Source organism: Bubalus kerabau, chromosome 5 (assembly GCF_029407905.1).
Source record: "Bubalus kerabau isolate K-KA32 ecotype Philippines breed swamp buffalo chromosome 5, PCC_UOA_SB_1v2, whole genome shotgun sequence".
Lineage (NCBI taxonomy): Eukaryota > Metazoa > Chordata > Mammalia > Artiodactyla > Bovidae > Bubalus > Bubalus kerabau.
Genome location: NC_073628.1, coordinates 7,014,882 through 7,042,577, shown reverse-complemented (window position 1 = coordinate 7,042,577; position 27,696 = coordinate 7,014,882). Strand labels below are relative to the sequence as shown.

At 55.5% G+C, this 27,696-nt stretch overlaps 2 protein-coding genes across 4 annotated transcripts; both read left to right on the top strand.

Annotated features, from left to right (window-relative positions):
* Positions 1-2,117: 2,117 nt before the first annotated feature.
* TSGA10IP (testis specific 10 interacting protein) lies at positions 2,118-10,969 on the top strand. Of its 3 annotated transcripts, none has more exons than XM_055580773.1 (8): positions 2,118-2,264; positions 3,584-3,717; positions 3,819-4,540; positions 4,719-4,866; positions 6,852-7,022; positions 9,960-10,059; positions 10,260-10,384; positions 10,836-10,969. In XM_055580773.1, the coding sequence occupies exons 1-8, from the start codon at positions 2,118-2,120 to the stop codon at positions 10,957-10,959; spliced, it is 1,671 nt and encodes a 556-aa protein (XP_055436748.1). In that variant the 3' UTR covers positions 10,960-10,969. The 3 variants fall into 3 exon arrangements, with proteins under 3 accessions (XP_055436748.1, XP_055436747.1, XP_055436749.1); XM_055580772.1 differs by having other exon boundaries at positions 10,200-10,384; XM_055580774.1 differs by lacking the exons at positions 3,584-3,717; positions 3,819-4,540 and having other exon boundaries at positions 4,763-4,866; positions 10,200-10,384.
* Positions 10,970-12,035: 1,066 nt separating this feature from the next.
* SART1 (spliceosome associated factor 1, recruiter of U4/U6.U5 tri-snRNP) lies at positions 12,036-26,873 on the top strand. Its single transcript, XM_055580771.1, has 20 exons — positions 12,036-12,443; positions 14,474-14,531; positions 14,911-14,966; positions 15,515-15,641; positions 15,760-15,865; positions 16,115-16,192; positions 16,299-16,398; positions 16,490-16,632; positions 16,759-16,965; positions 17,637-17,761; positions 17,838-17,971; positions 18,062-18,195; positions 23,462-23,632; positions 23,792-23,902; positions 24,208-24,295; positions 24,748-24,838; positions 24,923-25,058; positions 25,430-25,519; positions 25,623-25,744; positions 25,829-26,873. Exons 1-20 carry the CDS (start codon positions 12,128-12,130, stop codon positions 25,845-25,847), a joined length of 2,412 nt encoding a protein of 803 aa, XP_055436746.1. The 5' UTR covers positions 12,036-12,127; the 3' UTR covers positions 25,848-26,873.
* The last annotated feature ends 823 nt before the right edge of the window (positions 26,874-27,696 follow it).

Genomic DNA, 27,696 nt, shown 5'->3' with positions numbered 1-27,696 from the left:
ATATCCTTTCACCCTTTCCATCATGTTTAGGGCAAATCCCAAGACCTTCCCACAGCCACTGGGCCCTACATGATCCGACCTCTGAGCCCCCACAGAAATTTAAAATGTCAAAATATCAAAGAATATTACAAATGATTGTATGTCAGTAAAAATTAAAACTTAATGTAAAGGCCTTTTAAGAAAAAATAGATCAGTAACCAGTAAAGAAAATTATAATCTAAGACTCCAGTGCAAAAGAGTCCCAGTGGAAGGGGAAGAGATGGTCCTTATCTTATCCTAGTTGTTCCAGAAAACAGAGAATGAGAAACTGCCCACTTTCTTGTATGACTCCCAAACCAGATAAGGACAGTATCAGAAAAGGAAAAGTGTAGAACATTTCAATCTGAACCTGGAAGCTAAATTATGATCTACTAGAATAAAATATCAGAGAAGGCAATGGCACCCCACTCCAGTACTCTTGGCTGGAAAATCCATGAACAGAGGAGCCTGGTAGGCTGCAGTCCATGGGGTCGCTAAGAGTTGGGTACGACTAAACGACTTCACTTTCACTTTTCACTTTCATGCACTGGAGAAGGAAATGGCAACCCACTCCAGTGTTCTTGCCTGGAGAATCCCAGGGGCGGGGAAGTCTGGTGGGCTGCCGGCTATGGGGTCGCACAGAGTCGGACACGACTGAAGCAACTTAGCAGCAGCAGCAGAATAAAATATAGGAGAAGGCCTCACCTCGGAGTAGGGTAAAGACTTAAGACATTCAAAAGGCAAACCCTCATGCAAAACCTTTATGGATCTGACTACATCAAAATTCAGGATTTCTCCGAATCAGGGACACAGAGAATAGACTGCTTGTTGCCAAGGGGGAGGAGGGTGGGAGAGGGTTGGATTGGGAGTTTAGGATTAGCGGATGCAAACTGGTATGTATAGAATGGATAAACAACAAGCTCCTACTATGTAGCACAGGGAACTATATTCAATGTCCTGGGGTAAACCATAATGGAAAAGAATACGAAAGAGGACAGATATACACATGTATAACTGAGTCACTTAGCTGTACAGCAGTAATTGACACACTGTAATTCAACGTAAAATTTAAGTTGAATTACAATGTAACTTTTAAATTGAATTTTCAATTTAAAAAATGAAAAAAATTAAGGATTTCTGTTCCACAAAGGCCCTCAGAGATAATATTGACAGACAGCTGGTTGCAATCTAGTGAATACAGAGCTCCTGCACAAGTTAAAAAAGAAAAGCATAATACGTGGCCATGAACAGAAACAAGCATCTCACAGGATGAGCCCAGAGGCAAAAAAGTAATGAAGAGCGGGTCAAAGAAGTAATCAGCACAACTCAGTTAAAATTGCAATGAGGGGACTTCCCTGTCTGCCCAGTGGTTAAGGCTCTGTGCTCCCATGCAGGGGGTACAGACAGGTTCGATCTTTGAAGAAAGTGAACATGTTAGTCACTTGGTCGTGTCTGACTCTGCGGCCCCATGGACTGTAGCCCTCCAGGCTCCTCTGTCCATGGGATTTCCCAGGCAAGAATACTGGAGTGAGTAGCCATTCCCTTCTCCTGGGGATCTTTCCAACTCAGGGATTGAACACAGGCCTCCTGCATTGCAAGCGGATTCTTTACCATCTGAGCCACCAGGGAAGTCAATTCTTGGTGGAGGAATTATGATCCCACATGTGGCATGGCCAAAAGATTTTTTATTTTTAATTATAATGAGATAGATACCTTTTTTTTTTTTTTAAACCAGGAGGCAGATAGAGGGAGAGGGACGCGGCAAGTACTATCTGCTTCTTCACAGGGTGTGAAGACCCTTTGGGATGGATAGTCCAGAGATTCCTTTGAGAGATGGAGAAACACAGGCTGAGCAAGGGGAGGGGGATTATACCGAGACCATAGGGAGCCCTGCAGAGGCAGGACTTGGCCTGATCTCTGGACTCCCGGGCCTGGACTCTTCCTCAGCGTCCTGCCGAACTCTCCCCTTTGGAAGGAAGCTGGCCTTACCTAGAGCCTTCCTGGTCTGCTTTTGCCAGAGCCCTTGAGACAGGCTGAGGACTGGTTGCCATAGAGATGGTGGGCTGGGTAGTTCCAAGGTTGGCAGATGGGGGCGGGGGATGGGGCAAGAAACCAATATGCTAAACACCCACCAACAGTTGGTCAGGACTTCTTCCGGGAGACCTGGGCAAGACACACGGCAGCAGGCTCCGGGGACCGCCACAGGTCTGCTCAAGCTTCTCTCAAGCACCCCTCATGCTGAGCAGGTGAGAGGGGGCCCCGCGGGGGGACCGCCAACCGCCCAGAGGCAGGCTGGCTCTCTGGGGTGGGAGTTCAAGGTTGAGGGAGGCCACAAGATTGGAGCCGAGGCCCAGGAGAGAGTCAGGGAGGTCTGAGACAGGCAGGAATGTGGGGTGAAGGGGAGCATGATGCCCAGTTATGACTCCCAGGCTTCTGATGGGGCAGTTTTGGCAAATTGGGAGGATTTGGGTTTCAGAAAAAATGATGAGCTTTTCCCTCCTTGGCTTTGCAAGGCCAGAGCCCTCTGGGGCACTGAGAAGAGCTGTCCAGGGTCCAGAGGCAGCCCAGGGCAAAGGCGGCAAATCTGGGCTCTAGGACAGTCCACACATTAGCTCCTGGCTCTGCTTCCCGGCTGTGTGACTTTAGTCAAGGGACTTCACCTCTCTGAGCCTCAGTGTTCTCATCTGCATTATGTGGGTGAGAGTGAGCAGGGACCTCATAGCATCCTTGTGTGTGTGTGTGCGTGTGTGTGTGTGCGCAGGCCCGTGTGACTTCAATGGCTCAGTCAAGTCCGACCCTCTGAGGCCCCATGGACCGTAGCCTGCCAGGCTCCTCTGTCCGTGGAATTTTCCAGGCAATCATACTGCAGCGGGTTGCCATTTCCTTCTCCAGGGCATCTTCCCGACCCAGAGATCAAACCCACACCTCTTGCGTTTCCTGCATTGGCAGGTAGATTCTTGATGACTAGAGCCCCCTGGGAAGCCCCATAGGGTCCTTGGGAAGGAAGGTTAAGTGAGTTAATGCAAGAAAGTCCTGGGCATGCAGCAGGTGCTCAGTGAATAGCACTGTTGCTTTTTAAGATTTATTTACTTATTTTTGGCTGCTCTGGGTCTTTGTTGCTGCAGGTGGACTTTCTCTAGTTACAGTGAGCAGGGGCTGCTCTTCCTTGTGGAGCTCGGGCTTCTTATCGCAGAGGCTTCTCTGGTTGCGCAGCACAGGCTCCAGGTGTTCAAGCGCCAGTAGTTGCGCTGTGCGGGCTCAGAAGTTGCGGTTCATGGGCTCTAGAGCACAGGCTCCTTAGTTGTGGTCCACAGGTACAGTGGCTCTGCAGCACGTGGGATGTTCCTGGATCAGGGCTCAAACCTGGGTTCCCTGCACTGGCAAGCGGACTCTTAACCACTAGACTGCCAGGGAAACCCACTGTTGCTATTTTAATATTAATAATTCAGGTCGTGATCTGTCGGTTCCCGGGGTAACAAGGGCCCAGAGGGGCCAGCAGGGGTGCACAGGACTGTTCCCTGGGCGAGTGGCTCAGAGCTAGGCCTCCTCTCCTACCTTCGCCCAGAGGAGTCTTGGGAGCTGTGATGGTGTTATCCATGCCCAGAAGCAGAGGTCTCGGAGTGCGGGGCAGACACCAAAGAAGGACCGGAGGCTCAGAGGCCGGAACAAAAAAGGGCAAAGCTCTGCGGAAGCTGAGGAGTAAGTGGCTGTGGAGGGCCGGGAGGGATGCAGGGGGCCAGGCCCCGCTAGGGGCCAGAGTTCAGGCCCTGACCCCTGTCCCCTGCCCTCTCCCTCCTCAGTCTCGTCCCCTCTTCTCCTCGGAAACCCTCCTTCCCCTTCCAGTGGGCCTGGGAGAGCTTCACCACAGATGGCCGGGCCCTGCATCAGCGGAGCTCTGTCTTGGCCCCTGGCCACCAGGCCCTGCCCCTGCCCCTGGCGGTCCATCACCACAAGTCCCGGCGCAAGTCCACGCCCGCCCTCCTGGAGGCCCACAGCTTCTGCTGGAAGACAGAGGGGCCGAACCTGGAGAGGAGACAGCAGCTCAGGGCCTGCAGCTGCACCTCCATCCCTCCGGGCAGGGGGACGAGCCAGGATCTGGAGCCGTCCGGGGAGGGAGGCTTGCAGTCACCCAGGAAGTCCTCAGGGTCCGGGTCGGAGCCCGAGGAGTCTGAGCCGGAAGGCCTGGGAGCCGAGGAGGCCGAGAGGGGTCTGATTCCAGGGGAACTGCCCCAGCTCCCCAGGAGGGGGTTGATCTTGGAGGAGGAGCAGTTTTCAGAGGCCACAGAGGAGGCCGAGGACAGGGAACACCAGGCCCACCAGAGAAGGAGGACCAGTTCTCGAAGAAAGGGGCAGAATTCTGGTGAAGAGGCCTGGGAGGAGAGTGAAGTGCGGCTCCTGGAGAGCGTTTCCAGCTCCACCAACCTCCGAGGACCACAGAGGAGGAAGCCAAGGGCCAAGGAGCTGGAGGGGCCTTGGGACCTGGAGAAGCTGCAGAGGAAGCTGCAGCAGGAGTTGGACTGTGGTGAGTCCTGGGGTTCAAAGCCCAGGTTCCCCACAAAGTCACACAGCATGGAGAGGGGCTGGAGCCAGCGACCTGGGCCAGGTGTTCAGACACAGCCGGGCTGGGCTTCAGGTACGGGGAGGGATTGCCCAAGGGGACAGGAGGATCAATAGTCCCTGACTTGTCCCTCTGTGGACAGGCCCCGAGAAACAGCCCTGGAAGTCTTTGCGGGCTGCTGTTCAGGCCTCCAACTGGAGCAGGAAGGCCCACCCCTTGGGAGATGATGAGACTTTTCTGTTTGCAAACTTCCCTAACCGCACCTTCCACAAACGACAGGAGGCCACCAGGTGAGGTGGAGAAGAAGGAGGGTGGGAGCGAAGCACAGGGGCTAGAGAAGGAGCTAGTTCTCCAAGAGACACTCATCCATTCATCCTCTCATTCATCCCTTCATTTATCCATTCACTAGTCCTTCTGATCATCCAGTCATCCATCCATCCATCCATCTATCCATCCCCTTGGCCAACTGTTTATTGACATAAGACACTTCTCACTCACTTCTACCCATTCATTAATCTATTAGTTAAGTGATTAATGCAACATACATCGGGTATCTGCTCATGGGTACTCAGGATATAAAGGTAAAAAGACTTGGTTTCATCCCTAAGAAGCTCCAAGTCAGCTGGAAAAGGAGACAGATGGGGGAAAAAGGGACAATGGCAGAAGAGTTAGATCGTTACTATCCTTGGGGCTTGAACAAAAACAGTGGGAGCAGGAGGGAAGAATTGGGTGAGAGCTGCTGGCAATATCTAGGCAAAGGCTTGAACCAGGTGGTCATGTGAGTGAAGAGAGAATGTTTTATCTGAAAGGATATTGGGAGGCTGGCTTAGTGGGCCTTGGTGACCAGTTAGAAGTGTGGGGTGAGATCCATTCAGCATTCTGATAGCACCCTATGAGTCTCCCCCTGTCATCCCTGCTCGAGATCTTCCCATGCTCCCCAGCACCCCAAGGACAAAGCCCAGATCCCTTGGGAAGGTGTTGGGCTATCTGTCTATCCCTTTGCACAATGTGAAGGCTCCTCCAGGGAAGTTGCCGGATCTTTTTGATAACAGCCCCCATCTGGTGCCCTAAAAGGGTCTGCACAGAGTTGGTGCTCAATAAACCTGTGCTGAGTGTATGTTTGCATTTACCCCTCTGTTTGTCTACCTCTCCATCTTTCTATCTGACTATGATTCATGGTCTTTACTGGAAGGACTGATGTTGAATCTGAAACTCCAATATTCTGGCCACTTGATGCAAAGAACCAATTCATTGGAAAAGACCCTGATGCTAGGAAAGATTGAAGGCAAAAGGAGAAGTGGGCAGCAGAAGATGAGATGGTTAGATGGTGGTGTCACTTCTCAATGGACATGAATTTGCAAAAAACCCGAAGATAGTGAAGGACAGAAGAGCCTGGTGTGCTGCAGTCCAAGGGGTCACAAACAGTCAGACACAACTCAGGAAGAGAATGACAACAATTATGCATGAACTCACCCAAATTGAGTTTCCGTCTATGTTAGGCACTGTTCTATGTGCTTGGGATACACTGGCGGTGAAGAGGACAGACAAGGAATCCTGCTCTCATGAGGCTTACATTCTACTTGGAAAGAAGGATAATCAATAAAGAAATGAACAAAACATAGAGCTAGAGATGGAAAATCTCTGGGAGGTAGATGGGGTGCTAAGGTCTCACTTTCTCTGACCTTTGAGCAAAGACCTGATTGGCAAGAGGAACTGATCATCAGACCCGGGGGAAGGGTGTTTCAGGTGGACTAGGTTCTGTCTATTCAACCATCCACACCATTCATCCATTACACATACGGATCCTCTCACCGTTTCTTTCTCTTTCCCATTCATTCATCTGTCTGTCCCTCAAACCAACAGGTGTTACTCTAGCTCCGACTAGATATGGGGTGAGAGAAAGAAAGATCTGGGCCCTTCTGTCAAGGAAAGCTGCTTTGCAAGGGGAAGGTGAGGTCACGGGTGTGTGTGCCAAGCTCCACAAGGCTGAAGATGGTCAGAGTTGGGGCACACCACTGGCTGGAATAGGCAGAAGGCTTCCAGGAAGAGCTGAGAAAGGCCTGAGCCGGGCCCGAGGGCTGAGCGCCCAGAGGCAGCCTCCATCCAATTCGACTTCCATGACAAACCCCATTCCCTAGGCCCCTGGCTCTCTGGACTGTGGAAATCTCTCCTTCTAGGTCCCCGTAGGCCCCTACCTACCCCTGGGCCTCCATGAGGCTCCTGTTCCCTGCAGACTTCTCCTACCCCTCTGCTTTTCCTCTCCCCCTCACCCAAGAAACCTGCTGCGGGCCTGGGAGCTGCAGCAGAGGGAGGAGCGGCAGCAGGCCGAGGTGCGGCGGGCCCGGGAGCAGCAAGTACAGCATCAGGTGGCTCGCTGCCTGGCAGCCTACGCACCCAGAGGGAGCCGGGGGCCAGGGGCTGCCCAGCGCAAGCTGGAGGAGCTGAGGTAGGAAATCCAGGGTTGTGGGGGGCCTGGAGGGGAGAGCGCAGGGAGGTGGTGCTAAGTGTCAGACAGAAGGACCAAGGAGACCCTGTCCTCACCCCACCCACGGGGCTGAGCCCCCAGGACCATCCTCCCTGCCAGGTAGGCAGGTCGGGCCACTTTACAGATGAAGACACTGAGGCCCAGGAGGAAAAGGGGCTGGGACAAGGTCACCCTGTTATTTATTTATTTTTTGGCTTCACCTTGTGGTATGCGGGATCTTAGTTCCCTGGGCAGGGATTGAACTCAGGTCCCTGCAGTGGAAGTGTGGACAGCTGAACAGCGTAACAACTGGACAGCCAGGGAATTCTCAAGGTCACCTGGCTAATAATAACCATCCCAACAGCTGTCAAAGGCTCAGGTTTGAATTGTTCTACATGCATCATCACACTTTCAAATCTTGTTTTCTGCTTTCAGATGCCAGGTGTGCATACTATAAAAATTCATGTATTACAGAGATAGTTGGTGAAGAATGTGAATAGTGCCTATGGTCTGATTCCTGGAGACAGTCGTTGGTGGTCAGGGGCAGAGTCATCCATTTCATTTTCTTCCTATATTTTGATCATAAAAAAGCAAATTAAGATTTAAAAGCAAATCTTTTTTAGACTCATAAGAATAGGTATTATCACCACTCCCATAATTTTACAGATGAAGGAAGCTCCAAGAGCTTAAATAATTTGTCAAAAGTCACAGGTGAGCATCAGTGCTGGGATTCCAACCCAGGCAGCCATTTGGCCGCCATGAAGGGCCCAAATGCCCAGTCTCCAGATATAGTATACCAGGATCTTCCCTGCAAAGCCCAAGCTGGTGAACCAGATAACTCAAAGAAATATGATCACTGATGCCACTGACACTGAGCACCTCTAGGGTGCAGCTGGCACCAAGGCAGCCCTTCCATCTGGGGAGAAGCACTAGGTCAAGGGGAGTGGGGTACTGCTCAGAGACCAGGGGGTTCCTACCCTGCGATGGGGCCACTGAGGATCCAGTGGGGCTCCGATCACCTACTCTTTGAGGCTCAGCCATATCACCCCCAACTTTGCCAATGAGGAATCCTTGATCAGTGAACCGGGAGATGCCTTCTCCCTGCTGGACTTCAAGTTCACCTTTTTTTTTCTCACAAGGCAGGAAGCGGGAGTGTTCCAAACACAATCCTTTCATTTTCTACTTGGGAGCAGATATTTCCCATGGAGGGTGTCTCAGTGCTTCCAGCCCTTGACCTTAGCTCTGTGCTGCATGCAAGATTCTGCTCTTCCTAGGAGGGAGGGCACAAAAGGCATTGCCCTGTGGCAGGGAGGCTCCGAACCTTCCTTTTATTCTGAAATAATAGGGCGAAAGCCCACTAACACGACTTCCTTTCTCACTTAGAGCTCCAAGACATGGGTTTCCTTTCAATTCTAACAGAAATAGCCTCAAGAACCACACAGGAAAAATGTACACGACATCACGGGCAAGACAGAGATATAGCTCAGGCTTCCCCCACCCCTGCTCCTTGGAACTGCTGTAAAATCCCCCCTTGAATATTTTCTTCTTGAATAATATCTTCTTCGCAGTGACTTCTGTTTCCGGTCATGGTTTTCAAGTCCATCTTTTTCTTGAATGGAGGAAGTTTCTTTACCTGGCGCACAGCCAAGGGTCCTGGCCCAGCAAGCCAGTGTGCTTTCCCGTGGGGCCCCGCACGTTTGCCAGAGGCTCCCAGCAGAGGCTGTCTTGTGTGCCTCTCCCCTCCTGCCCTGTCTCTGAGTGCTGCTGCCACAACCCTCGGCCTCTCTCGTGTGCTCGGCAGAAGGATGCCTGGTCCCACGTGTGACGCAGTCAGAGGAGCCTTCTCACTCACGGCCAGGACTCGCAGCTTGTAGAGCCGACAGATTTCTGACAAGCGCACCAACTGCATTTTTGTAAATGGGATCGTGCTTCTCCAGTGGAATCTGGATCTTTCTGGGATGTGTTCTTTCTCTTGCAGTTTGTTGTTGATTTTCACTCGCTAAGTTGTGTCCAACTCTTTGCAACCTCATGGACTGCATGCAGCACGCCAGGCTCCTTTGTCCTTCACTATCTTCTGGAGTCTGCTCAACTCATATCCATTGGGTGGGCGATGCCATCCAACCATCTCATCCTCTGTTGTTCCCTCCTCCTTCTGCCCTCAATCTTCCCCAACATCAGGGTCTTTTCCAGTGAGGTGGCTCTTCACATCGGGTGGCCAAAGTATTGGAGCTTCAGCTTCAGCATCAGTCCTTCCAGTGAATATTCAGGGTTGACTTCCTTTAGGATTGACTGGTTTGATCTCCTTGCTGTTCAAGGGACTCTCAAGAGTCTTCCCCAGCACCACAGTTCAAAAGCATCAATTCTTCATTTGCAATACATTTCTTTAGTTCCACTGTCCCATTTTCTAAACTATTGGCTTACAAGAAGCACAGAGAATTCTGGCAAGCTTGTACTGAACCCAGGGTCCAGAGCGTGATCTTGCCCAAAGCCACAGCCAACAGTCACAGCTTCTCCTCAAAGGCAGAGAGGGTGCAGGGGTGGACGCGGGAAAGGCAGGGCTGTGCACGCAGACGTCCAGCTGCTCAGAAGCCAGTGCTGGCCCCTCTTCCTCAGGGATGGCTGGGAGGATGGGCGAGCCTGGCACGGTCTGCCAACCCAGGCTCCGTGCTCAGCCCCTCACTTCCCAACCGTGCAACCTCAAGTCCCTCGACCCTCCTGAGCCTCAGGCGTGTCATGGACAAAATGGCGGCAGATGATTCTCACTCCATTCACGTCAGGGGGAATCCCAGCCGAAGATGGAAATGAAATGACTTTGTAAAGCTAAGGGCGGGAGGACAAACAGGAAGTCCTTAGTGAGGGCTCATGAGTGGGGATGGTGCGAGTCCACGGTCAGCTGCCCAGAGGCCCGTCTCCCCTCAGGCGCCAGGAGCGACAGCGCTTTGTTGAGTACCAGGCAGAGCTGCAAGGCATCCAGCATCGGGTGCAGGCCCGGCCCTACCTGTTCCAGCAGGCCATGCAGGTGAGGCTGGCACCTAGGCAAGCGTGTGGGCTCCCTGAGAGCAGAGCTTCTCACCAGCTGAGAGGGTAGGGAGATGAGGCGGGAGGGGCCCCCTCAGTTTGGACCCTTGAAAAGCCCTGGGACCCCCTCAGTAATCAGAGTCTCACTGTGTCCTCAGGGCAGCCCAGGTGAGAGAGGGGACCCCTCTGCTTTCTCCTCAGGCCAACGCCCGGCTCAACGTGACCCGGCGCTTCTCCCGGGTGCTGTCGGCACTGGGACTGGATGAGGAGCAGCTGCTGGCCAAGGCGGGCAAGAGGGACATGGAGGGCGCCCCCAGGAGGCACAGGTGAGGCCCAGCTGTGGGGAGATAGGGCATGGCCACCAGCACCCTGCCCCACAGGGTCTTGCTCAGCTGCCGCCTGCCCAGGGGCCTCCCCCGCAGCCGCATGGGTCCACCCTGAATTTAGACTTCTGTCCTGCCCTGTCCACTCCCTGGCTGGGAGGACTCAGTCTAGCTTTCGCAGTCAGCAGGGCTGTCCCCGGGCCCTGTCCTCAATGTCACCTAAGGAAGGCAGGGCCAAGGTTATTTCCCCACAGAACGTTTACACTTCAGAACAACTTGGTGCAGAGCAGAGGTTATCAGGCTTGGGGGGCGGGGGTAGTCTCCCGCTCAGGGTCTCAGAGTATAAGAGCCACATATGAAGCCACCGACATTGGTGATGAAGGCCTGGTCTCCTTGGTTATGGGGTGGGGAGTTGCAGAGCCCAGTGGTCTCTATCTGTGTCTTCATCTTTAAGGAGCCACACGTCAGTGGGGGCGAGAATGGAGCCCTCTTCTCGGAGTCCTCCAAAGATGGAACCCACTGGCAGCCAGGCTGACCAGCACTTCGCCCCAAATCCAGACCAAGAGTTGAGTCCCTGAGAGAAAAATTAAATGCTTTGTGGAAAATACAGTGTGGGATTTCTGGCGGTGGTGGGAAGTGGCTGTGGGTTGGGAGCAGGCAGTGGCAGGTGGGTATGCAGCACGCTTGGCTTGTGCTCACATCCCCCAGGAACTCTGGCTGTTCCGACGGCCCCCGCCCAGTACAAAGGGCTCTATCTCTGCCCAGAGGAGTGAGTGGGGCATCTCCCAAGAGCAACAGCTGCAACGCCTACCAATGCTGGGTCCTGGAAATTCAAGAGTGAACATGACAGAATGCCTTCCGCCTTTGGGAACGCCCAGTCCTGTGGGGGAGGGGGCGGGCCTTTAAGAGGGCGCATAATCACACGCAAACAGATGGGCTGGCAGATCGAGCAACTGGCAAGTGGGGGTGTCAGGAGGAATTGTGTGAACTGAGCTTTTACACTTAAGTAACTACAAGTTACAGTCACCTCAAAGGAAAAGAAAAAGAAAAGCTCACACACACACGGATGTGCCAAATTTTGCATTCAATTTCAGGGGGTTTACAGATACACAGAAGCTCAACTCGACCTCCGGGGCAGTCACAGAGCTCAGGTTTAAAAACCCAATCCAAGGAGCGTGGCAAGGCAGCGTTGGCAGACAATACTAGATGTAGGGGTTGGAAGGAAGGTGGACTGTGGAGCTGGGGGTCTCTGGAGGAGAACATGCTAAGTCGTTTAACACCTGATGGAGCCACGACCCCAGGCAGTACACTAGGAGGACGCCTACTGGAGAGGTGGGCGCTGCCCAAGGAGAGTCCGTGAGCCAGTGAATATCCGAAATTGAGGGTGTGAAAGCGGAGGGAAGCCGGGAAGGGGCTTCCAGCTCTGGCGATCCTCGCTTGGATGGTCCCTAGGTCCCATTCTGGGATACAGTCTTCCCCAGACCCAATCGCGAACCTTGAGGCGCGCACGCGCAGTCGACCCGCAGGCTCAAAGACCGCTACCCCGGCTCTGCTGGCTGCGACTGCGCAGTCGGGTTCAGATCCCGGCCTTCCCATGAGCCTTTGGCGCGGGCTCCGAGGCAAACGACGGAAGCAGCCGCTCTTGGTTTCCGGCAACAGGACACCGGCTGTCGGGCGACCCGGAAGTGTTCCCATTTTGCGTCGTCGGGGCTCGGCGGCGGCCGGGCTCAGGGTGGACAGATCACCATGGGGTCGTCAAAGAAGCACCGCGGGGAAAAGGAGGCGGCAGGAACTACAGCAGCGGCCAGCACCGGGGGCGCTACCGAACAGCCGCCTAGGCACCGGGAGCACAAAAAACACAAGCATCGGAGCAGCGGCGGCGGCGGCAGCAGCGGCGGCGAACGACGGAAGCGAAGCCGAGAGCGGGGGAGCGAGCGCGGGAGCGGGCGGCGCGGGGCCGAAAATGAGGCCCGCAGCAGCACGCACGGGCGGGAGCGCAGCCAGACAGAGCCCTCCGAGCGGCGCGTGAAACGAGAGAAGCGGGATGATGGCTACGAGGCCGGTGAGGGGCCTGTGCAGGGGGCGGGGCGACCGGAGGTGCCCCGGGTATGTGGGCTCTGGGTATGGAGGCCGAGCGCATCAGGCCGAGGCATCCCCTGGCTTTTTTGTCAGCACTCTTTAAAGGGTCTTTCTGTGGCTATTTGGGACTGAAGGTTGTCTTTCTCTGTTAAACTCTCTTGAGGGTAGAGATTTTCTTTGTTTTCCTCAATTAGCGTATCACGAGCCCTCCCTGAATGTGTTGAATGAATGAAGCGATGGCAGCATGGGCAGAGGCAAGAACAAACGTGTTGTCAAAGTTGTGTAGAGTTCATAGCAGAGACAGCAGTCTGTAAGAGAGAGCCGGTTCCGAACACTAAGGGCTCTTGTTTTGAGACGAAGCCATGAATTTGAACTGACGAGTGAGTTGATCACATTCATATTTTGCAAAGATCACTGTGTTGAGAACTGGGAGAAGGGCAGTAGAGACTGGAGGTGAGATGAAGGCTGATGGTGGCCTGCACCGAGGCATTAGCCATGGGATGGAGAAACGTGGACAGATTGGAGAGGTGTTTTGGAGGAGGAAGTGATGGAGCTTAGCATTTGGATGAGAGCTGGAAAGAGAAGAAGGAATTGAGGATGCGCCTTGAATTTTGACTTGAGCAGTTAGTTGAGTGGTAGTGATCTCTACTGATGTTATCCTGGTGGTTCAGTGGTAAAGAATCTGCCTGCTCTGCAGAAGACAAAAGAGACACGGGTTCTATCCCTGGGTGGGGAAGATCTCCTGGAGGAGGGCATGGCATCCCACTCCAGTATTCTTGCCTGGAGAATCCCATAGACAGAGGAGCCTAGAGAGCTACAGTCCATAGGGTCTCAAAGATTTGGACACAACTGAATTGACTGAAGCATGCATGCCCAGTGCTGTCGACTGAACTTCAGGAGTTTGGAAGAGAAACAGATTTTTGGAGGGAGACAACCGAATTCCGTTTTGGAGAGTGTTGAATTTGATGTGCATGGAGAAACCCAGGGCTTGGGCTGGATAGAGCAGTTTGGGAATCATGAGTGTTTAGGTGGCATATGAAGTCCACGGAGAGACTAGGAGTAGGAAGCCAGGGGTGGTAGCAGAACCTGATAAATGCCAGTGTTTTAGTAGAAGGCTGAGCAGGAGGCCACGAAAAAAGGAGGTAGGCTATCCCCCAAAGCAGGAAAACCATAGAATCTCATGTCAGGGGATCTGTGGGAGTGCTCATCTGTGTCACACACTACTGGAGACGAGATGAAAACCAGAGCTGAAAAGAATCCTTGGGGTTTTGAAATAAGGAGGCTGGTGATCTTCGAGAGAGCCTGGAGTGGTTTGGGTTCAGAGTTCAAGTGGGATAAGAGGTACAGAGGTAGGTTGTGAGGTGAACATGCTGGAATGATGAGCTGTGGTGGCGCCTGGTGGGGGCAGCTCCATCTGAGTCAGAATCTGACTTCTGCATGTGGTGTTCAATGAAGTCACTTGCTCTTTGTGAGGTGAGTAGAGGATGTCCTAAATGCTCTTTTATCTCAGTGATCTCAGCAGCATCGCAGAAGAGGCTCCAATAAAGTATATTTCTTCACTGCATGAATTACACAGAGGGTGTAGTTATGCTGCCAAGACGGTCTCTACCCTGTGAGGAGAAGCAGGTCCAGAAATGACTGTGGCCGTGTTGTGCAGAGGAGAGCAGTTCATGCTGATCAGTAACAGAGCAGGACTCCAGGGAGGAAGTGGGGTCTGATAGGATTTTGTTAACAGCCTGAGGCCAGAGAGGGCAGTGTAGGTTGAAAGCACAGGATACGTAAAAGTGGAGAGGTGGCAAAGTGAAGGATGTAGAAAGCTGGACCCTTTGGATCAGGAAAGGAAGGTGTGGGGAGAAGCAGCGTTCTCAGAGCCTGGGACTCGGGTGGAAGGAGCTCCTGGCGGGGAGGAAGCAGGCCCAGGTGCTGACCTCGTCTTGGCCCTGCACCTGGAGCCAGGGCTGCGGCTCCTGGGCCCAGTGCTCCGCTCCTGAGCCTTGCTGCTTCTTGTTCCAGCTGCCAGCTCCAAAACTAGCTCAGGCGATGCCTCGTCACTCAGCATCGAGGAGACCAAGTAAGTCCTGTCTCCTTTTCATTTCTGTGTTTTCTTCTGGGACAAGCAGCTTCTGGGGTAGCTGTCTGGGGAGGCTTTCGCATAGTACACGTTCTGATTGAAGTGGGAAGCATCATGTAAATCATCCCAGCCAACCATCTGAGTTCCCGAAGTGGACTCTGAGGCCCAGGAGAGGCTGGCCTTGCCTCGGCTAGGGGGCAGGCCAGGCCTTCCGCCTGATTGGGAGGCCGGTGCTCTTCCCACTGCTGGGTCAGGGCATAGGTTTGAGACCCTTCGGACCACTCAGTCCCCTCCTGTTTTCTCCCCCTCTTTGTACAGAAATGCATTTGGTGCCCCCATTTCTTGGACAGCTCATAACACTTGTATCTCTTGTCCTCAGTAAACTCCGGGCAAAGTTGGGGCTGAAACCCTTGGAGGTCAATGCCGTCAAGAAGGGTGAGTGTGGGGCTGAGGGTGGGGGGAGGGAGGGCATTTGGGGTCAAGGAGCGAGTCTGTCTGGAGGGATTTTTGAAGAAAGTGGGGTTGGAGTGCAGGTCAGCACCACTCAGTGGTCCCGCATGGGTGCTGGCTGTGGGCCTGGGGCTTCCTTGCTACTGTGATGGGGTCTGGGACTCAGCTGCTTCTTTAAGCTTGAGCAGTCGGCGTGGCAGCCTCAGTATGGCTGCGAGATAGCGTTAAAGGGGCCAAGAGATGCACACAGCGCTGCAAACTCATCTGCGCTGTGCACGTGTTGGTTTTATTTTTTGTTTTAGTTTGGTTTTTTAAAAGTATGACCAGAGGGGCTTTGGAAGGCATGGAGGGTCCCATCTTCTTGTGGGGGTGATGTGGGAGTGTGGGGTTGCCTGGGAGTTAGGAGGCAGAGGATTCTTCCCCTGCTTCTGGCTTCTTTGGCCCCCTGAGCGGGACGGGGCAGCGTGAGTGGCTCCCTCCTTTCCCCACCAGCCTTGGGCAGGCATAGCCTCACGCCTGGGCCTCCCTTCCAGAGGCGGGCACCAAGGAGGAGCCCGTGACCGCCGATGTCATCAACCCCATGGCTTTGCGACAGCGAGAGGAGTTACGAGAGAAGCTGGCGGCTGCCAAAGAAAAGCGCATCCTGAACCAAAAACTGGGGTGAGAGTCCCCGCCAGGTGGGCTCTGGCAGGGTCTGAGGAGGCACCCAGGAGATCTGGAGTCGGGGTTGGGGGAGCAGGAGCTGGTTCCCCAGAGCATCTTTCTTCTCTGTCTTCAGGAAGATTAAGACCCTGGGGGAGGACGACCCCTGGCTGGATGACACCGCGGCCTGGATCGAGAGGAGCCGGCAGCTTCAAAAGGAGAAGGACTTGGCAGAGAAGAGGGTGAGGTGCTGGGGGTCATTCTGCCTCTGGTGGCCTGATGGCTGGGGGGCCGCAGATGGGCCGTGGGGCCGTGAGGCGGGGGTCTCAGAGCAGTGGGAGGCCTGTGCTCAGTGGTGCCTGCATTGGGTTCCCAGAGGCTTGCTTGTTTAGGTCTGTGCTTTTTGCATCCCCACTTAGTAAGGCCCCACGTCTTCTGGCGATCCAGAACAGCCTGAGGTCATGGGTCACCGCCCCATCCCTATCCCATAGGCCAAGCTGCTGGAGGAGATGGACCAGGAGTTTGGTGTCAGCACCCTGGTGGAAGAGGAGTTCGAGCAGAGACGGCAGGTGAGGCTGCGGTATCCACAGGGAGGGGCCGGGGAGGCTGCTGTCCCAGGTGCTGGGATCCCCGGGCGGGGTCCAGACTGGCCTGCACTTTCTGCCCCGCCTCTAGGACCTGTACAGCGCCCGGGACCTGCAGGGCCTCACTGTGGAGCATGCCATCGACTCCTTCCGCGAGGGGGAGACGGTGATCCTCACCCTCAAGGACAAAGGTGGGTTGCACTGGGGCACTCTGGCTGGGGGCCCAGGCCCTGCCGGGTGGAGGGCGCGTGACTGGTCCTGCCTTCTCTGCTCTGCCTGCAGGAGTGCTGCAGGAGGAGGAGGATGTGCTGGTGAATGTGAACCTGCTGGACAAGGAGCGGGCGGAGAAGAACGTGGAGCTGCGCAAGAAGAAGCCCGACTACCTGCCGTACGTGGAGGACGAGAGCGTGGACGACTTGGCCCAGGCAGGCCGGCAGCGTGGGCACTGGGCAGGGGGTGTTGGCGGCGGGTGGCTGGTTTGGGAGGAGATGGTGGCTCTGTGGCTTTTCAGGAGCCAGACTGCGTTCCAACCTGTCCCTCTTGCCTTGCAGCACAAACCTCGCTCTATCCTGTCCAAGTACGACGAGGAACTCGAAGGCGAGCGGCCGCAGTCCTTCCGACTGGAGCAGGGCGGCGTGGCTGACGGCCTCCGGGAGCGGGAGCTAGAGGAGATCCGTGCCAAGCTGCGGCTGCAGGCCCAGTCCCTGAGCACGGTCGGACCACGACTTGCCTCTGAGTACCTCACGCCAGAGGAGATGGTGAGTCCTGAGGTCTCCGCCCAGACCTGCCCCTCCCTCTCCTCAGGGGCCACAGGCTGCCAGAAGGCACTAGAAGGGGGATCGGGTAATTGCGTGGTAGTGGTCCCTGTGGATGAGCAGTAACCGCAGTGGGGGTGCTGCGGGGAGGCAGTCGGTGCAGACAGAACAAGGACTGTGAGCCAGGTGCTCCTGAGCTGGTGTGCAGGTTCTGCCACATCGCCAGCCTGTGTCTGGGGTGTCATTTAGCTGTGAGCCTGAGGCTCCTCTGAAATGAGGGTGGCAGGAGCCACCTCACGGGGACTGTTCCAAGGGTTGGTGGTGGTCTGGTAAGTGGTTGTTCTGTAGGGTGTCACCTTTGGGGTGCTGTGTGGACATGCAGGTAGACCTCTGGCTCAGTAGGTTGCTTGCCTATGTGGTTGAGAGCAAGACTCTGGAACCAGACTCCGGGATTTCACTGTCCTGGCTCTCCTGCTTAGGAGCTGGTGACTTTGCACAAGGTACTTAATCTCTTGCTACCTTAGCTGTCCTCATCTCACAGATGGGATGATGGTTACTCTCGTCTCACTCACGTGTGTGAACTGCTGTGTAGCAGCAAGCAGCATGAACTCCCATGGGCTTGTGCTGCTGCCTCCTTTCGCCCTCATGTCTCTCCCATCTTCTTCTCCTTTCAGGTGACCTTTAAAAAGACCAAGCGGAGAGTGAAGAAGATCCGCAAGAAGGAGAAGGAGGTGATCATGCGGGCCGATGACCTGCTGCCACTTGGGGACCAGACTCAGGATGGGGACTTCGGTTCCAGGTGGGCTGGGAGACGGCTGGGTGTGGGGGCTGGGCCGGCCCTGGGGCCAGCATCACAGAGAAGCCTCTGCCCACAGACTGCGGGGCCGGGGGCGGCGCCGGGTGCCTGAGGCGGACGAGGAGCCCCAGGAGGAGGGGGAGAAGGAGCCCGTGGCTCAGCCGCCACCGTCAGATGACACCCGTGTGGAGAGCATGGACATCAGTGATGATGGTAAGGGCCCGGCCTGTGGGGTGGGGGACCTGAAGGGCCCAGGCAGGAGCCGGCGGTGGTCTGAGCGGGCGTCTCTTGTGTCTCCCCCAGAGGAGGGTGCTGCGCCGCAGTCTGGGTCCCCAGAGGTGCTGGAGGAGGACGAGGCGGAGCTGGAGCTGCAGAAGCAGCTGGAGAAGGGGCGCCGCCTTCGGCAGCTGCAGCAGCTCCGGGACGGCGGCGAGAAGGTGAGGGGCTCCGGGGGTCGGGCGCGGGCGGCGCTGCGGCCCGTGTGACAGGTGCGCCTGTGGTCGCTTGTCCTCAGGGGCACACAGTCCCACGCCGTCATAGGCGGCCCCCGTATTCTGGTTCCACGTCGTGTTACTGGTGGGTTTCTAGGTTTCTGCCATGTTTTCACTATGGGGTGCTTTAGCGGTTTGTTGTTTCCATTTTCTTTCCTTCTGGGGTGTGTGTTGTTGCCTCGCTGAGAGTGAGGCGTCATCCTAGGGCTGGGAGGTCACTGGGGGAAAGGACAGCCAAGGGCTCCTCTGATTTTCATGGGGCAGAAGTGGCAGTGAACCTGTGAACACGAGCAAGCTGAGTGGTCTCTGCTGGTGACGGCTGTGCAGACAACACAGGAGCGACCGGAGGTTGGGCTCTTAGGTCCGGTGTTCGGTGTTCGGGAAGGCCTTTCAGGGGGTGCCTTTTGAGCTGAGACTGAAATGACATAGTGGAGTCTGCCTTGCCCAGACTCAGAGTGCCAGGCACTCAGGCCATGGGGACAGCAGATGTCCTTTGGCGACATGACTTGGAATGTGTGAGGACCAGGTGGGCTGGAGCGGAGGAAGGGAATGATGGTGTGAGCTGAGGTGGAGAGTTGAGTGGGGCCTTGAGACCGTGGTCATTGCTGGCCCTCTCGGAGCACTGATATGTGCCATGCACCGCTTAAGTGCTTTGTGTGTGGATTCACTTAATCCTCGCAGCAGCACTAGGAAGAAGGCTCTGTTATCTCCTTTTTATAGATGAGAAAACTGAGGTACAGAGGTGGTAGGCAGGTTGCCTAAGATCACGTGACGGGGAGGTGGCCGAGCACAGCCTGGCTCCAGAGCCCACACTTGAACCCTGCACCTCCCAGCAAGAGAGACTGTGAGGCCGGAGACGGGCTGCAGCAGCAAACCCAGAGCGCCCACCGTGCAGGTCGAGCAGCAGGGAGCCACCGGACTGAGGCCTTCCTGAAGCCAGGGAAGGGTTTCAAGGAGAGGGAGGGAGCATCTTCAAACAGTATTGAGGGGCAGATCAGATTTGGCCCTGGTGGAGACAACGCCACTGTGGAGACAGTAGCTTCGAGAGGGTTGAGAAGAGCTGGGACTGGAGGAGGAGGGGCATTGGGACTATTCCTTAGCCCAGGAGTGGGCGCGCTTTGTTCACGGGCCAGGAAGAAAATATCTGAGGCTCAGGGCTCTGCCTCCAGCTGGGGTAGCCGGGGGCGGAGCCGAGCGCCAGTGCGACTTGCTGTACAAGGGTGGGGTGGGGGGGATACAGTTTGCCCACCCCTGCTCTAAAGAGAATGAGGAAATGGGTCAGTAGCTGAAGAGGGCATGAGGTGAGGGAAGTTTTTCCTTTTTTGTAGTTAATGAGGTATAGCGTTTATATTTAAAAATTATGCTCCAGAGTCAAGAGTTTATGGCTGAAAGGATCATGCCAGTTATGTGACCCAGTGGGATTCATCAAGGTTGGATTTTCTACTGGCTGGGCCATTTTCTGAAATGGGGTAGACTAGGGTAGGAATGAGTGTGGGCAAGAAAGTGAGTGTTCGCTTTCGGTTGAGTTCGGTTTGAGATGCCTCCTCATTGGAGGTGATTGTTATTGAATAGACAGTTGGATGTATGACCTTGAACTTCATATGTATACTCGGGAGAGATTGAGATGGAAGCATGGAAGTCAGTGTGTAGATGGGGTTTATACCAGAGGACTGGATGGGATCACCGGGAGTGAATGTAGATAAGGAAGAGAAGGTAAGGCGAGGACGGAGAGGAGAGCTGCTGTCCTGGAAACCACGTGAAGACCGGTCTGGAGGGAAGGTGTGAGCAGTGGTGCCGCAGACTCGGGAGAGTTCTGATATCCGGAGGATGGGAACTGACCGTGGGGTCAGCCAGCACGGTCACTGATGCTCCTGTCCAAGGTTGGCTCGGTGGGGTGGTAGGAAACGGGGGCTAGATCATGCAGGTGTTAGCAAGGTTGCTGGACAGGAGATTAGTAGGTGAGAGTTGACTCTGTTCTGTACGCCAGCAAGAGATGGAGAATGTAATTTTAAAAAGACACAATTCACGAAAGCAGTATAGATAATGAAGTAACACGGATAAACAATAGAAGGCATTATGGATAATGAATAATGAGCTTAGCAACAAAGTTAAAAGGAATGAAGACATGCAAGATCTCTACGAGGAAAACTGTAGTCCGTTTTTGAAAGGGATTAAACAGGACGTGTTGTTTCAGTTACCCAGGGCTGCCATAACAAAATACTGCAGACCGGGTGGCTGAAACAGCAGCAGTGTATTCCAGCACTTCTGGAAGCCTCAAGCCCAAGGTCAGGGTGTTGGCAGGTTGCTGCCATTTGAGGCCTCTGTCCTTGGCCTGTAGGCAGCCGTCTTTTCACGGTCCTCACATGGCCCTTGGGTGTAATTTCCTGGTGCGTCTGTCCTTCTTACAAGGACACCAGCTTATTAGATTCAGGCCTACTCTTAGGGTCTCATTTGACCTTTATTATCTCTTTAAAAAAGGCCCTGTCTCCAGGTACAGCCACACTGGAGGCAAGGGCTTCAGTGTACAGATGTTTTGCGGGGGACACAGTTCAGTCCATAACAACCATATTAATGGATAAAAGTAATGTAAAGATGTCTGTATCCTCGCAGTTCCAGTAGAAATCCCAGTAGGTTTTTGTAGAACCTGGCAAAGTGCTTCTAAAATTTACACAGAAGATCAAAGGGCCCCAAATAGCCAAGACCCTCAGACTAATCAGGTGGTGGGATTTGCTGTAATAGATTCCTAGTCTTTTGGTTGTTCAGTCGCTAAGTCAAGTCCGATTCTTTGGCAACCATGTGGACCATAGCCCACCAGGCTCCTCTGCCCATGGAATTTCCCAGGCAAGGATACGGAAGTGGGGTGCCATTTCCTTCTCCAGGGGTTCTTCCCAACCTAGAGATCGAACCCGCACTTCCTACTTGAGAGGCAGATTTTTTACCACTGAGCCACTGGGAAGCCACTTTCAAGTCTTTTTAGACAGTTGTAATTGAGGCCCTGTGATATTGGGGGCATTAAATGTGGCCCCCACACCCCAGAAACAGACTCCTGCCATAAGACACGACGTGGCCCACTGTGAAAGGAGCTCAGCTCGATAAGCGGTGTCAGGACAATCAGTTATCTATTTGGAAAAATGTGAAATGCGGTTTGCACCTCACACCTTGTGCAGAAATTCACTTAAAAGGTTAAGAACTTAAAAACTTAATATTTGAGAAAAGCGTGAAGAATTTTGTTTATGACTATGGTAGAGGTTCTTTTTAATTGTGTTAAAATACCCATAGGATTTATCATCTTAGCCGTTTTTAGGTATATGGTTCTGTGGTGTCAGATACATTCACTTTGTGTGCAGCATTTAACTACTTAGAAATTAAAAACTTGATTTTCATTTAAAAAGTTAGTTTTATTTTAAAGACGCCATGAAGGGAACTTTCCTGGTGGTCCAGTGGTTAGGACACCCCACTTTCATTGCACAGGGTGCTGGTTTGATCCCTGGCCAGGGAACTAAGATCCCACCTGCCTTGTGGCACAGCAAAAAAAAAGAAAAATATGTCGTGAAGAATGTAAAAAGATAGGCCAAATGGAGAAGATACTTGTCCATGTGCAGAAGGGCAGTTCACAGAGGTGCAAGGGTGCATGACCCCTGAACCACAAGGCAAGGCCCAGCCTGGGTAGGAGTGGAGGAAGGGCGAGCTGACATGATAGATCAGGTCCCGCCTGCCTCGCTTGGCAAAAGTGTCAGGCTTGATAATGTCAGGTGTCCATGAGGACGTGGGGCAGCCAGAGTTCTTGTCCACACTTGGCAGGGGCATGTGAAGGAGTCTCATCAGTGGGGAGACACTAATGAGCCTTGCAGAGTGAAGTCGCGTGTCTCAGCGGACCACACCCCGTGTAAATGCTCATGTCGGGTTCTTGGTCCGGGGAGCGGCTGCCTTTGGTGCACTGGAGAACGCCGCCGCGGTACAGTCACAGCACGGGACGGGATTCCGTAGGGAAGAGCTGTTCAACTGGAGCCGCTTACGTCAAGACTGACCTTAAAACAAATGCGTATACTTGAAAACATAGGATTAGACAGTGTGCTTCAGATTACGTAATGTTTGAAAATCACATAACAGAACAACAGAGTGTTCATGGGTGAGTCTTCACGTGCTAAACTGTGAAGGAAAGGCCGTGAATCGTGACCGCAGCTATGTGGGGAGGAGGCCTTTGGGGCCTGAAAGGGTGTTCATGATGCTGTTCAGCCAGGTCATGGGGACATGCTGTTTGTTTGGTGGTGGTGATTTTTAAAGGCATATGCGTGTGTTACAAGTAACCTTTTTATGTGTAGGATGACATTTATTTAAAAATGTGATGTCATGTAAGGAAAGGAGTGCAGAGGTGGACACGGAGACTGGAAACTTCTCTGATGAGTTTGCTGTCAGGGGCAGAGCAGGAAGGCTGTGGTGTTGCAAGAGGATTCTTCGAAGAGCAGAGAGGGTCTTCCCTGATGGTCCAGTGGCTAACACTCCATGCTTTCCCTCAGGGGGTGCTGGTTCGATCCCTGGTCTGAGAACTAAGATCCCATATGCCCAGCAGCCAAAAATAAAAGAGGGAAAAGGGGGGAAGATCCTAGACAGTCCCTGTGTGCTGATGGGAGTGACACAGGACGGGCATGCTGTCGGGAGCAGAGTTCTGGCAGCCCTCGGAGCCCTGCCAGGTGGGGTGGCCTGTGGTGGGCGCAAGGTCAGGCGTCGGCCGTGAGGAGTGGGGCGGCAGGGTGGGTGGCTGGGGTTCAGCTCTGGAAGCAGGGGGCAGATCCATGGAGCATCCAGCCTGTGCAGGGCCGGGGTTCCAGGGGGAGGGATGTTTACTTGAGTCCTGAGCCAAGTCTGTTCGGGGAGGAGTGGGTGGAGGAGGGGTGGGAGAAGGAAGGCGCGGGGTGCGAGAGTGAGTGGACGAGGAGGAGCGACAGAGGCTTGGTCACAAGGGGCCGTGCCAGATTCTGGATATTAATTCAGAGGGCAGTGGGGAGCCATTGCCGACTTCGGAGCAATGGAGCGAGATCATTGCAGAGCAGACCAGGGGTCAGGGAAGAGGAAAGCGCGGTCTGGTCCGCTGTGGGCAGTGGGAATGGCATGCTGTTCTGCCACCAGGGAGGGTGGAGAGGGGTGGTTCCTGGGTCTCCATGGCAACCCCCTAGAAACTTCTGGGTTTGCCCACAGCTGCTCCCTCCCCCAGGTGGTGGAGATCGTCAAGAGGCTGGAGTCTCGGCAGCGGGGCTGGGAGGAGGAGGACCCAGAGCGGAAGGGGGCCATCGTGTTCAACGCCACGTCTGAGTTCTGCCGCACTCTGGGGGAGATCCCCACCTACGGGCTGGCCGGCAACCGGGAGGACCAGGAAGAGCTCATGGTGGGTCCTTGGGCAGCCCACCCCCCACACACTCCCTGGGCCTGCTCTGCTCTTGGGCACCGGGCGTGGCGGCCCTGCCAGTCCTCAGGGACAAGCCTCAGTGCTCAAGGGGGACAGGCTCGCCAGGGCCCGGACTGAGCCTGGTCATTCCTCCTTCAGGACTTTGAACGGGATGAGGAGCGCTCAGCCAACGGCGGCTCCGAGTCTGACGGGGAGGAGAACATGGGCTGGAGCACCGTCAACCTGGACGAGGAGAAGCAGCAGCAAGACGTGAGGAGGGCGAGGAGCCGGAGTGGGGGCCGGGGGGCGCTGCCAGGTGCAGGGGCCTTGAGGGGTGGGCGCTGGGCTGGGGGCTCAGCTCTGCCCTCCCCGCCATGGGGCTGCCGAGTCTCAGAGCCCTGGGCTCCTCCTGTGTAAATGGGGTGTACGGACCTCACGGAATGTTGTGGATTAAATGAGGCGTCTCGTCGCGCAGGGCCTGGTACACAGCAAGGACCACGGTCCTGGGAGGGGTGACTGTCGGGCAGGAGGGTAGCCCACTTAGCACCCCCATCATTGTGTGCTCCGCCCCCCAGTTCTCTGCCTCCTCCACCACCATCCTGGACGAGGAGCCCATCGTGAATAGAGGGCTGGCGGCCGCCCTGCTCCTGTGTCAGAACAAAGGTAAGGGGCTCGGGCTGCCCCGCAGTGGCCTGGGAGCCGCGGCGGAAGGCGGGCCGGGCAGCTGCCGCCCTCCGGCCCCCTGCCCCCTGCCCCCCCCCCCCCCCCCCGGCCCCGGGCCCAGCAGTTGCGGTGGCTGCTGGCCTTTGCCGCCTCCGCCATCCTTAGTGCCTGTGCCCATATGTGCCCCACCAGGCACCACTGCCCCGGAGGCTCAGCCTCTCCTCTGCGGGGAGCGGGCCGAGTGGCCGTAGTCCAGGTGGTGGCACAGAGACCTTGACGTTAGGATCGCAGCCCTGCTGTGTACTGAGCCAGTGGCCCTGGACAGGCGCCTGACTTCTCTTGGGTCTCCGTTTCCTTTGTCTGCACGAGGGGACTGATGTCTCTCCCTTCCCATAGCACAGCTTGGAGGGGCGCTGGGCAGCCTGGGCTCTCACAGATTCTATCCCCCCCAGGGCTGCTGGAGACAACGGTGCAGAAGGTGGCCCGGGTGAAGGCGCCCAACAAGTCCCTGCCGTCGGCTGTGTACTGCATCGAGGACAAGATGTGAGTGCGGGCCCACCGGGGCCACGCCGCCGGGAGCCTGGGCGGGGGAGGGGGCAGCGCTGAGGCCCCGTGTGTTTCCCACAGGGCCATCGATGACAAGTACAGCCGGCGGGAGGAGTACCGCGGCTTCACCCAGGACTTCAAGGAGAAGGACGGCTACAAACCCGACGTGAAGATCGAGTACGTGGACGAGACGGGCCGGAAGCTCACACCCAAGGAGGTGAGCGGGGCCGCGCCCTGGAGTCTGGGCCAGGGGACTGTGGTGTCCATTGCTTGAGGGCACAGCGGTCCCCCCTTGCAGGCCTGGCAGGAGGGCGTCTTTGCTTGCCTGCCCCCTCCCCAGCAGCCCCCCGAGCTCTCAGCTGGGGGCAGCTGTTCGCCTTTCTCTCCCCACATTCTTGGGATTTGCTGCCCCCTTGCACATCCTTCCCTCTCTTCGGGGACGCCCAGAGGGTGCCAGGCCCGGGGCCATCTCCCAGCCCCTTCCCAGCCGCACTGCCCCTACCTTGGCTCAGCCGGGACAGGGGAGCCACCGCCCTTCCCTGCCCCGAGGGCTCCGGTGGCTCTAACGGTGTTTTGCCCGGGTCGCAGGCTTTCCGGCAGCTGTCCCACCGCTTCCATGGGAAGGGCTCTGGCAAAATGAAGACAGAGCGGCGGATGAAGAAGCTGGACGAGGAGGCGGTGGGTGCCCACGGGGAGGTGGCAGTGGCCTCTGGGGGTGTGGGGTTGGGGGGTACTGAGGCACTGGGGTGTTCCTGCCGTGCTGACTGGCCCTGACCCACAGCTCCTGAAGAAGATGAGCTCTAGCGACACGCCCCTGGGCACCGTGGCTCTGCTCCAGGAGAAGCAGAAGGCCCAGAAGACCCCGTACATCGTGCTCAGCGGCAGCGGCAAGAGCATGAACGCGTGAGTGGGGCGGCGTGGTGCCCGCGTGCGGTGGGGGGCGGGTCACAGCTGCTCTGCAGCCTCACACTCCTCTTCTCTCTGCAGGAACACCATCACCAAGTGAAGCCGGCCTCCCTTCTGATCCCTCCCCCGACTTTAATATTAAATAAAGCTCCCTCCTTATTTTTTCCCCCTGGTCCTGGTGCAGGTTCCAGGGTCAGACCTGGGAAGAGGACAGGTGGTGCCAGACGGAGCATTGGCGACACTGCCCTGTGGCTCCGTCGTCATCTGTGTGACCTCAGGCAGGCACTGAACCTCTCTGGGCTTTAGTTCTGCCATTTGTTTGACCAAAACACCTTTGCTTCATAGGATGTCTTGCGATGATTAAGTGAACTCATTTCATTCACTCACCTGGAACGTGGAGGTGAGCAGGGCCCCTCAGAGGTGGCCTGGGGTCTGGCTTCTGCCGGGTGAGACCTGGCCGTAGGTGACACAAGTGACAGAGACGCAGGCGGGAGCTGGCGCGGCTCCTCTAAGGCAGACCTCCCGCCCACGCCGGGCCCCAGCCAGCCAGAGAGGCCAGCTGCTGCGCCTTCTCACCCGCGCCTCCCCCAGCCGCTCCTGGCGTGGTCGTACCAGTCCTGGCTGTGGCTGTTAAATGTCACACCTTATCCTCTGCAAGGCTGGCTTCTGGGTAAGAGTTGGGAGGTGTTTTAGAGGCTCAGTCACCGTGGCCTCTCCCAATCCCAGTGCTACAAGAATCGCTCTGCTCACAGCCAGGACGGGCACGGCAGGGTCTGGGGGCATCGCAGGCTCCTGTTGTCTACGTGGAGAGAGAGAGGCCCGGTTTCTCAGAGCACCCGCCTCCTGGGAGCCTTGTCCCCTTAGCAGGGCAGGTGAGGTTCCTCGATGTGAACTCCGTGAGGGACAGTAAGAGCCTGAACTGAGGGAAAGGTGACGACTGGCTCCGGTGGGAGTCAGACAAAACCAGCATCCCATTGCCCCCACCTCCACCCGTGTGCGTGGCAGATGGTTCACAGGTTTTTTTTTTTTTTTTTTTAATGAAAAAGTGGATTAAAATAACCTTAGAAAATGTAAGAAAAGAACAGAAAAATGTAAACAAGGGACGAAATACAGTTGCCTTAACGCATTGCTTTTGATGACAGTTACTTCGTGGCAGCCCCGCCCAGCACTGTCGTGTCCTGCTTTAGCTTGTCTCCTTCTTTTGGGGTCTGATTCTGATTCAGTTTTCGCTTGGGCTTCTTCCTCAGGTTCCTCAGGGAGGGTCCCTGTGGGATGCCTAGGCTGGGTCTAGGATCTGGGGGATCTTCTTTTTCTCCCAGAAGCCTATGCAGCGTGTCTGGTGTTGCGGACGATGGTCCATTGTCCCTGGTGGCAGAGCACCAGCTCTGCCTGAGCTCTTGTCGAAGCTCACACCTCACCCGCTGCAGCCTGTTAGGAAACTGTTGCCATCATCAGAGCCAAAAACATCCAAGGTTGTGTCTAGAGCAGTGGTGGACCCGGGTCGAACTGACCAGCCGTGTCCCAGGGTGTCTCCTGACTCTGACCTGTGACTGAGGGGACAGTAAATGGCGAGCCAGGGCCTAGGAGGGGCTCCGAGGGGCCACCTCCAGGAAACCTGCCTGGCTAGCATTCTGTTGTGTCTCCCCTCCTGAGGCCTCTGTCCACCCTGTGCTCGCTCTTCTGTGCCCTGAGTCATGCTACCCCTACCTAGGCTGTGCTTGCCAACCTGATGGGGGCGGGGAGGCAGCAGGGAGTCAGTTTAACTCCAGGGCTGGAGGGGGCAGCACGGAATCTTGTGAGGCCTGAGCTCCCAGGGCAGGCAGAGCCCACGGAGAAGGTGGGGACTGAGAAGTGATGTCAGCCATGCGTGAGCCCAGCCCTCCAGGGCACCCAGGAAGGATACTGACAAATGCCCTCAAACAACCATCAGACTGCAGCTGCTCCCTCCA